Below are 11,222 nucleotides of genomic sequence, written 5' to 3' on the forward strand. Positions count from 1 at the left end.
ATCAATTCAGAGTATATTGACATAATTTTTATATAACATACTACCACAGTTGGGTAGATGATCAATTCACGAGGCCATACTACGTGAGAGCCAACTGCTTGGCGTATAACCTCAATTTCACCAGGTATGGGCACTGGAACCGATGCCTCTAGCTGGATGTGTCCGTCAACTGACACACGAACATGTCTGGGCTTTAGAGGCACTCCGTGTACTGAAACATTCATCTCTTCGTGATCATCAAAAGCTGTTCCAAAAGCAACCTTGTTCTCTATGCAATCCAGTGCAAGCTCACATGACTGTGGACCCTATATTATAGTGGGGGATCAATTTAATTTTATTGCATAAATCCCAAGTCTGTATGCATATATCTAGTAGATCTTAATAATATTTTACCTTCTTTCCGCTCGAAGGAGAGGGGTCAAAACCAACAAAGTCTTCATCATTTACCAACAACTGTTTGGCACTCAGCGGTTTAACAGTAACTCCAACATTCCGCTTATCAGCTGTTCCCTCTTTATTAACAGGTACTTGACAACTTGATTTGTCAGAGAACATAGGAGAGTGACCATTCGAAGCATTAACCAAGGCCTTAAGTTCAGCCATCTCCCGCTGATTTCTTTCCAACTGATCCAACAACTCTGCCTTAGTAATTTTAGTCTTTTTCGCTTTCGGCAAATTGAAGAATGTTGTTGGAGTGACAAAGCCGCCAACACCTCGTACCCTTCCTGCATGCTCAGGAGTCTGAAGTGCCGTAGTCAACACATCTTCTGTTCCATGTGGAACAAATTCACCCTTCTCCTTCTTTTCAAGTAACTCACCCTGTAAAATTAATGCAAACAACTAGTGCATTATTTATGACGCAATTATCTTTGAAGGGAATGTAGTATTAAAAATATCACTATTTCCGCTTGCTCTTCAGTAAGCTCATCAGGATTTTTTGGCATCCTAGCCTTCCACCAAAAAATTGCACGATCAGGTTTCTCTTTCCGATATAAGTTCCCTTTCTTTATCTGTTAAAAAAGAGAAAATGTTTAAAATCCCTTAAAAATTAGAATTGTAAATCCAAATAGATATAAGTTCTTACTTCTTCTTCTCGCAAACCAATATACCCCTTCCATGACAAGCGGTGATGATATTTCCGTTTACCCACTCTATTGCTCTATAACTTACGTTGTTCCTGCACCAAAATAAATTAGTAAAAATTAATAAATATTATTTAACCAAAATCTGTTTAATCATTTAGCAAGTAAAATGCCAATCCTGTATATTTTATTAGTAGAATATATTCATACAGCCATTTTGGGCTCATCCTCTCTGCAACAAATTTCTTCCAAGGTTCTTTACCAACAAACGCATACTTCTTCGGAGGCTTCATCAATTTCTTCTTTTTTCCAATAAATGGCATCACATATTTTGCAGTTAAATCGGCTTTAAATTGCCTCCATTTTTCACCTGTCGATTGTAGCACAAGCTTCTCACTTTCTGGGGAAATTTAGAATGTGTCCTAAAGAGCCACATAATATAAATTAGCCACATAATTTACAGTCACAATTTTAATAAAATGAAGAAGTCAACAAGGGATATAATTTACCTGGACATCATCCCAAAATTTTGCTTTTAGATCACAATTCACTTTTGGCCAGTTTTCAGTGTCGATTGAAATCATTGTCCTTGCGAGCATTCATATGTAAGACTGTAAAGTAGGCCTGGAATTTCCGATGGAACTCCAAATTCATTGTATCTAACTTTAAGTTTCTTTCCCCGAGCTTTCTTCACGACTACTTTGTGAAGAGCTGAAACACCACGCGCACCTCCTAGACTTTTTTTTGCAGATTCAGAAGTGGTCTCGTTTCTTCACCACTAATTTGAGTTTGATATTGTGGAGGGACTTGAACCAACTTATCATTACAAGTCTCTGAAGTTTTGACATCAGGAACCATCTCATCCTCAACCTTTTCAGAGTTATTCTTCCCGTCACTTTCTTCGAAAATTACTTTCTTGGCTTTTTGCTTCTTTACCATTTTCCTCCCTTAGTCTGCATTAAATTGAATATAAAGCCATCAGTTGAACAATGTATTTTCAGTCCGTCATTAATTACAGTCAAGCATAAATAATAAATTGTAAAATCAGCAAGTACGAATACAACTATACAAGAGCAATAAATTACCTAAACTACAATCAGTAATTAATCACATCCGAAATAACTCTAAAGCATTTTATAGAAGTACAATTAAACAATGCAAAATAATTAAAGAAAAAATAATGCCATCAATCAGTAATTATGGATGAATTACTTATATGATTATAACAATGCAAAACAAAAGAAAAAAAAAGAAAAATTTAACAATATATTTTACACATTATAACACAATTAAAGGCAAATATATATGGTTCATTCAGTCATTAGGTGCAGGGGTTTTAGTAGCAGTATTTTTAATCCAAATTCCCTCAACATTAGGTCTAGCAGTATGAGCAACATCATCGGTAGTGACATCAGTTGCGGGGATTTCAGTGCAGAATGGGGGATGTTCCATAGTCTTGTCTCCTAAGTCATCTTCATTATACAATTCATGGTAGTCTCGTGTTGTGGAGGACAATACAATAGACCAGGTAGCATCAACGGGATCTTCAAGGTAAAACAGTTGCTTGATTTGGTCAACAGAAACATATTTATCTCTTTTGTGACCTTGTCGACTAAAATCCACAAGTGTGAACCTAAGATCATCAACCCTTATTCCTTTATCATTACTTACCCATTTACACAGGAACAAGGGAGCTTTGAATGTATGGTAGTCTAATTCCCATATCTCTTGTATGATACCGTAAAATGTCAAATTACTTTCTACGGGGTTCAAGTCCTTGGCACTAGAAACCTGGACCGCTTTAGCAATGATAGACACCCCGCTGTTTTGAACAACGCGTATATCATCTCGTTCCTTTGTAAAATATTGCACTTCATTCACTAGATAACCTTGATAAGTTAGTACTGAAAATGGTGGCTTGGCAGTGAGCCATCTTATCGTATCTGAAACACCTTTGTTGTTCTCCCTTAGTTCATCATTCACTACAAATATGATAATAAAATTTAAATCCTAAATAGCTAATAGTCGTCATTACAGTACAGATCAAAGAACCTAATACAACACTGACTTTGTTTTGAAACCAATCAGCAAAGAGCCGATTGTGCTCTCTCATGAGCCAATGTAAGCTTTTCCTTTTCCCTCAGTGAATTTCTTCAAGAAATTTCTTATGCATTCTGAAAAATGCATATGGAATGATATATTAAAGACACATTACAAGACTAATTACTGGATAATGAGGAATTGAAAACAACAAAGTGCATAAACTCACAGAATATATGGAACCACTTCATCGTTGTTTAGAAGGACATGTATATGTGCTTCGTCTCTCTCCTTCTCTTCCACTGATTTTATTATAACAACGGATAATGGACCTGATATCTTATTATCTTGATCCTTTGGAAGACCGGCAGTGGAGTAATTCTAACTAATAAACTCGGTGTAGAATTCTACGGACTCTTCTCCAAGGTAACTCTCTGCCATACAACCTTCAGGATAATAACAGTTTCGAACATAACTCTTTAGTACTTTATTAAACCGTTCAAAGACATACATCTACCTATAAAATACTGGTCTACATAAGCGTAGTTCCTGAACCAAGTGGACTACTATATGTACCATTACATCAAAAAATGACGCATGAAATACCTTTTCTAGATCGTACAAGGTCAGTATGACATCTGACTACAGCTTATCCAGTTTTGACACGTCTACTAATTTGTTGCACAAAGCATTAAAAAGAAACACAATATAATAATTGTGACCCTAACATGCTTCAGAAGAACGGAGGGTATTGCAATCGGGAGTAATTATTGGAGAAGGTTGTGGCAATCATGTGACTTTAGCCCGTAAATATTCAAATCAGGCATGGAAACACAATTTTTTATGTTCAATGCATGTCCGTATGGAAGTTTCATCGACATTAATGATGACAAGAAAGCCTTTTGTCTGCCTTTAATAGAGTAAAGGGAGAAGGAGGCAAATAGGTTTTCTTTACTCCTACTTGGGGAGCCAAATCAGATCTAACGCCCATTTCCATTATATCACGACGGGATGCCGCACTATCCTTTGTCTTATGGCGCAAATTTAGTAATGTGCCAATCAGACTATCATATACATTCTTCCCGACATGCATGACATCAATATAGTGCCTAACATGGTGAAATTTCCAGTATCCTAACTCGAAAAATATTGACTTTTTCTTCCATGGACATTCAACCTTCTTTGCCTTCTTCATTTTCTTCCCAAATTCAAATTTGATTTGTTCTTGCTCTACTAACACATCTTCTACGGATAGGGTTCGACGCGGCTGCCCAAACTTTTATTGTCCATTAAAAGCAGCCTTCTGTCTTCTATAAGGATGATGTAGAGGCAAATATCGGCGATGCCCTTGGTAGCACATTTTCCTACTATGAGTCAAATATTTAGCTACGGTGTCATCTCCACAAACTGGACAACACTTATAACCCTTATTGACGCAGCCGGATAAATTTCCGTAAGTAGGGAAGTCATTTATCGTCCACATTAAAACTGCTTTTAAAGTGAAAAATGATTTGTTATACGCGTCATACACAATTGGTTTCCCTTCCTCCCAAAGCTTTTTCAAATCATCAATCATCGGTTGTAAGTAGATATCGATATTATTACCAGGCTCATGCGGGCCAGGGACCAATATCGACAACATCATAAATTTTCTTTTCATACATAACCAGGGAGGAAGATTGTAAGTCACCAATATGACTGGCCAACAACTATATCTATTAGATAGGCAATTATTGTGCGGGTTTACACCATCTTCCGATAAAGCCAAGCAAAGGTTTCTCGGTTCACTACCAAAGGAGGGCCACCTATAATCTATATTTTTCCAAGATGGAAAGTCGGCTGGATGTCGCATTTTACCATCTTGTGTCCGTTGTTGCGCATGCCAACACATTAGTTCAGCGGTGGAAGGAGATTTAAACATACGTTTAAATCTAGGAATTATTGGAAAATACCACATGACTTTGGGTGGAAGATTAACCCTCTCTTCACCTTTCTTGGTCAACTTCCACCGAGAAAGTCGACACTTAGGACACTTGGTTGCATCAGCATGTACACCCCTGTACAGTACACAATCACTCGGACATGAATGGAACTTTATATACTCCAGACCTAAATTGTAGAGGGTTTTTTTTGCTTCATATGCATTACTAGGTAACACATTATCTTTGGGAAGTAGAGACCCATCTAAAGAAAGGAGGTCAGTGAAGGCACTATCGGTAATACCAAACCTAGATTTCCAGTTATGCAACTTCAACATCGACTCTAACTTAGTACAGTCACTACCCTCATATAGAAGTTGCTCAGCATCGGCTACGAACCTCCTAAACTGATATGAATCATTATCATATTGACCCGAGTTATATACCGCTTCACAAACATCAACAGTTTCCAAAGCAGCGACATGCTCCTGATCTTGCTCTGATGCTTTATCAGAGGCTTGCTCAGGAGGTGGGTCTGGAGCTTGCTCTTCAGGTGGACAACTAGCACTTGAAGATTTAGGACCCGTAGAAGCAGTCTCCCCGTGCCAAACCCAATACACATAACCTAGACAAAAGCCATTGTGATAGATATGGCCCCTGATTATTTTTATAGAGAATTTTTTAAAATTCGCACATCGTCCACAAGGGCAAGGAATTTTGTTACGATCGTCAGAATTTTCTTCAGCATATATCAAGAAGTTTTCCAACCCCATTTCAAATGCTAAAGAATCCATATCTTGCAAAATCCATGTCTTATCCATCAAATTTCCCTACCTGATAGCCACTATAAATATTAAAAATCCAACACATACCTATTTATAATTATTTAATAAAAGGTATATCAAATTTGTGTTGGTTACTGTAGGGATTAATTATATAAACTTAGAAAGGAGTAAATACCTTGATATCCTAATAATTTATAGTACTAATTCATTACTCTAAGATCCTACACATATACCCAATTAATTACAAAACTAGACTAAATTTATAAACTAGACTAAATTAAACCAAGATATTTAAAACAAATTAAAACAAGATATTTGAAAATATCACATAATTAAAAACCAATAATTCCAACATTCACAACCCAGACAATTGTTAAATTTCCTTCACATAAATAAAACTCAGTGAGAACTTGACTATTGAAACAAATTCAGCCCATAAATAAATAAATTAAAATTATCTGTTACTTATTGTATCTGTGAGAAGGATAATTATACAAAACAATTATTATTATACAATACAAGTAACAAATAGTTCATATCAGGAATGCAAAGACTTGTTCATATTAGAGAAATGACTATTATACAAAACAAGAAATGCAGAGACTTGTTCATATCTGAGACTTGTTCAAATGCAGTCCCCAACCCCCCCCCCAAAAAAAACACACTAATATGTATGAACAACCCCCTGAAAACACATAATTAAAAACAGAACAGAAACATTTACATTTACATCAATGTACCTAAAATATTGATTTACATCAATGTACCTAAAATATTTAACAGGAAATAAAATTCCGAAAAACAGGACATAAAACCCCAAAAATGAAACAAACATAAAACCCCCCAAAAACATAAAATATTTGCATGCACAAAGAAGATAAATAGAATATCAAACGTAAAAATGAGGGAGATAAACTGTAAAGAAGAATATACCTCCAGATGTTCTTCAATGTTCCAAAACCTTAATGTTCCAAAACCTCAATGCTCCAACCTCCAGATGCTCTAAAGCGTCTACCTCCAGATGCTCCAACCTCCAGATGCTCAATTTCAAGTTTAATTTGGTCTAATTTGAAGCTCCAAATCTTGAACTAGAATTGGGGCTAAAATTAGGGTTTCGGCGAAAAGAGAGAAGAGACGGTGAGAAGATGAGAGATGAGATGAGAGAAGACTAAGAGAGAAGTAGGGGAGAGATGAGAGTGATATGAGAGGTGAGAGAGAGATGAAAGAGATGAGAGAGATGAAGGTCGAGGGAGAGATGAGGTCGCGGTAGTTATTTTAGAAAAGGGGGGAATAACAGATTAGTGTACTTTTTGTTAAAATTAAAGGGGGGAAAGTGTACTGAAATCGGGGGGGGGAAAGATAAGTAATTTTTATTTTTTTTAAAAAGGCCATAGACAACGGTTAACAAAATCAACTGATGTCAAAGTTAAAAGCATATTTATGACCTTTTTAATTTTTGAACATAGACAACGGCTACTAAGTAAAATCGATGTCAGTATTTGTATTCAACATCGCTTTTTACAAAACCGATGTTAAACTGCATTTTAACATCGGGTGCATTACATGCTGATTTCTAAGCACTAATGTCGTATCTACTATTTCTAGTAGTGGTGTGTATTTTATAAGAAATACTAGGGTTTGAACGAGGGAAATAAAATTTGGAAATGGGTTTGAAGATTATTGGACCAAAATAACACAAGATTAGGCTTGAGTAACCAAAAAAAATTAAAAATTCTAAATTATTAGTGTCATCAACCCATCTAGTCTTAATAATACAAAATTTTTAATTTCATCAGCCCATCTAGTATGACCCATCTATAAAAATGGCAAAATGACCTCACGTATATGCTAATCTAATCAAATCATTATAGTCAAACTAGTGTGATATGTTGCAATTAGTCAATCCACCTTACTTTAAAGGTGCCACTATTTTTTGTTGACGCTAACAATTTTTTTTGATATTGCATTCAAATGTTTCAAAAGATGAATAAATGGTAAAACACTACAAGGAAAACTGGCTCAGACAAGTATTTTAACCCGTTATCTGACTCCCTGAAAACCCGTTGTCTATTGAGCCGCCGTCTCTTACATGGATCAGACAACGATTAGAAACAGTTGTGTGAGTCATCGAAGACAACGACCAACTATGAGTCCCCGTTGTATTACAACCAGAAAAAACAACGTCTTTCCATAAATTCTGTTGTAAGAAGATTTATTAGATAAGTAATGTTAAAAAGGTTGTGTATGTGGTCACTAAGAGTTTTAGAATAGAACATAACACACAACCCTTATTCAGATATATATATTGTCCTCTACCTTAACACACAATTCAAACGATAACCACCGTTGTATTACAACCATAACAAACAAGTATTTTCTATATATTCTGTTGTAACAAGTATACTTAGACAAGTTCTCTTGAAAACGTTGTGTATGTTCTTACTAAAAGTTTAGGAGTAGAACATAACACACAACCCTTATTATTTATTGTCCTCCACCTTAACACACAATTTTCAAAAGATAAAATTTTGTTGTCTTACAACCATACAGACAACACCTTTATTTTAAATTTGTATTGTTGGAATTGCTTTATACAACATTTTTTTATCACTTGGTATTGTATGATTATGTTTTGCACTTATATTTTAATGTAGAAAGTGTTGTGTGGTCTTCAAGGCATAATTCTTTTTATTCTTCATAGCATTGTTGGACAATGGATAATAGTTAGTTTTGTTCAGACAATGGTTTTTTATTGTGTGAATCTTCTTTTAACAATGTTTAGTTTTAAATAGCATTGTTATATGTTATAAAACATGATGAGCTTGGTCTTTATAAGTGTTGTGTGAGACACAATATAATATGGTTATTGTATAACTTTATTGGCTAAAAGCTCCTCAAACAATGGTTTTTCAAATTAAAATTAAACACAACAACATTATAAAATGAACATGCCATAAAAATTAAAACCCAAACTATCATTCAGATTACAAGCAAATTGTCACCATTACACCAACAATCAACCATCAATCCTTCTATTACACCAACAATCAACCAACCTTCCATTACATGAATCCACTAAACCAATATTTAACCATTGCAACCAAGAACTAACTTATAACCAAGTTTATCTTAAACAAAACAAGACCATTCAAGTAGAAAGCAAAATATTTTCAGGTGAACATATCCACAAAAACGCCAGTAATTAGAAACAACGTTTAAATAGAGTTAACTACCATGACTAGAACTCCCAAATTTCAACACAAAATATGTTCACAACTCAAAATACCCAGCAGCACTGTATGCAAGTTCAAGTGGCATGCTTCTTCATGAAGTACTTTGCCCATTCAGTCTTTATCTCGTTCAGTTCTTTCATGCCATAACTTAGGTTGCTTCTGCGTAGCCACTGAAACATGGATGTAAAAAATCACATTTATTTACCACAATACACTTGGATATAGAAAAAAGAAAGATAACTATAACATTACCTTCTCATGAAATTTTAATTCCATATCGGCACAAATCTCTTTCATGTAACCCATTATAAACAAACCACAATCTTTGCTCCCAGTTTGGACAGGTACCCCTGGAGAACATTAAAAACTTTATATATGTCTAGCTACACTATTCTTGTAGAATAGAGAAATTGATAAAATATACTATATTTACCCCCAGATTCTCCCAAGATATTTTCTTCTTTAAGAACTTCTTTGCTTTTTCCTGGTAGAGTTTGATGGCACTACGAAAATATAATATAGATCAATTGTAAGTCATATTTGTATTTAATTATTAAAGTGATTGTAGTTGAAATAAAATTTTAATATTGTACTCACTTGTCAATCACTTCTGTCCATTCTTCAGTTGCAATCCTGCGCTTCAATTGGGTCCATGTGATAAACAGTTTGTGAATCTGGATTTACAGCAGTGAGCGTCCAATGATTCCTGATAATTTATGAACAACAAAATTTACAATAACATACAGAGATGATGATATACAAAAAACAATCTTTAAGTAAGGAATATATTATTTATTATAACAGGTACTAACACAGCATTATATGGTAGCAGGAAAATTTGTCCTGGTTTAGCGTTCCTGAATCTCATAGATAAGGATTTTGACCTCTCTCCCTGGACTACCACAACCAAGTGCGCCTATCATCCCAGGATCAACAAACGTTATCATGTCAACCATCTTGCGCTTTTTCAAATTCTCTTGCAATAAACTGTTAAAAATTGGAGATACAGATTATGAAAAATTCAAAAAAAAACTCAATAAGTATTCATAAAGGCAACAAAACTTTAGAAAAATGCTTACTTGATAAAAATGCAAATGGTGGACCCTGATATCTCACCCCCAGAGCACAAAGCGTGCACATCCGATAAAAACAGCGCCTTCTTAGCGGTTACTCCAAAAGCTTCTTGGCATAGATAAAAAGAGTTTACTTGTCCATCAGCTAGGGCATTTTTTGCCCAAAGCCACAGACGTTTCAAAATAGGGGGATAATTCGCACCCATGTCCAATACATACTCTGGTTCCGGGACACAATCTTTTACCTTCTTCCATTTTTTCCCAGTAGTTTTCTTGCCTCCCTGAATTGAAAATATAAAAAGAAAATAGAGAATGCAAAGTTAAAGAAAGTTGACATGTTAAGTAATTGAAAATCTAAATTATGTTTTTATCTTTACTTTTAAAAAACAACATAAGTTTCAAAAAATTATAATATAAACAGATTTAATTCATTAATACGTAACAAATTAAAAATTGCATCATTATTAATTTAATTATCAAACCTATTTCCAACATTTTAACAAAAATAAATATGTGACAACCACCACAAAATCAACACTGAAATAAGGGGAAAAAATTATTATATATAAAACTGAACCAAACAATTATTCAACCTAAACATGAGAAACAATATCACAAAAACTTACCTATATATAGACCTGATATTGTAAAATTAGATTACTAAGTTTAAAAATATACTTGCGTATATATATAGAGAAAATTTAACCTTTGGACTTCCTTTCACTGCAGCGGCGCTTGTCTTCACTTCCATTATGGAGGTTTCTCGGCCATGCAATATATGTTCCCACAGCTTGTTCCACCGTCACGATCTCATCTTGGATTGGTAAGGGAATCTTTTCAGATCCTTGGAGTACACGAGTGATTGAGACCCGTACATTTTCTTTTTCCAGTTGTTTCCCATGAAGAACCTGACACTTAGTATCGATTGTTGCATAAGCAACGATATTTGTCGGGGAGCCAATTGCTAATTCCCACTCTGTGCATCCTTTAACCTCCAACACCTCCTCATTATTTGGTTCCAGACACACATCCTCAACCAACATTTGATTATCCTCAACATCAACAACCTTGAGAGCCTCGCCATGTTCCT

At 35.0% G+C, this 11,222-nt stretch overlaps 1 protein-coding gene across 1 annotated transcript; it reads right to left on the reverse strand.

The window, feature by feature from the left end:
* Window positions 1-4,401: 4,401 nt before the first annotated feature.
* On the reverse strand, window positions 4,402-5,862 carry LOC141699841 (uncharacterized). The gene has a single exon (XM_074503654.1). It carries the CDS (start codon window positions 5,860-5,862, stop codon window positions 4,402-4,404), a length of 1,461 nt encoding a protein of 486 aa, XP_074359755.1.
* Between the last annotated feature and the right edge of the window lie 5,360 nt (window positions 5,863-11,222).

This window comes from Apium graveolens, unplaced genomic scaffold (genome assembly GCF_009905375.1).
Source record: "Apium graveolens cultivar Ventura unplaced genomic scaffold, ASM990537v1 ctg1400, whole genome shotgun sequence".
NCBI lineage: Eukaryota > Viridiplantae > Streptophyta > Magnoliopsida > Apiales > Apiaceae > Apium > Apium graveolens.

What these genes read in the sequence shown, in the direction of transcription:
- LOC141699841 (XM_074503654.1), bottom strand. Translation starts at nt 5,862, where the DNA reads ATGGATAAGACATGGATTTTGCAAGATATGGATTCTTTAGCATTTGAA.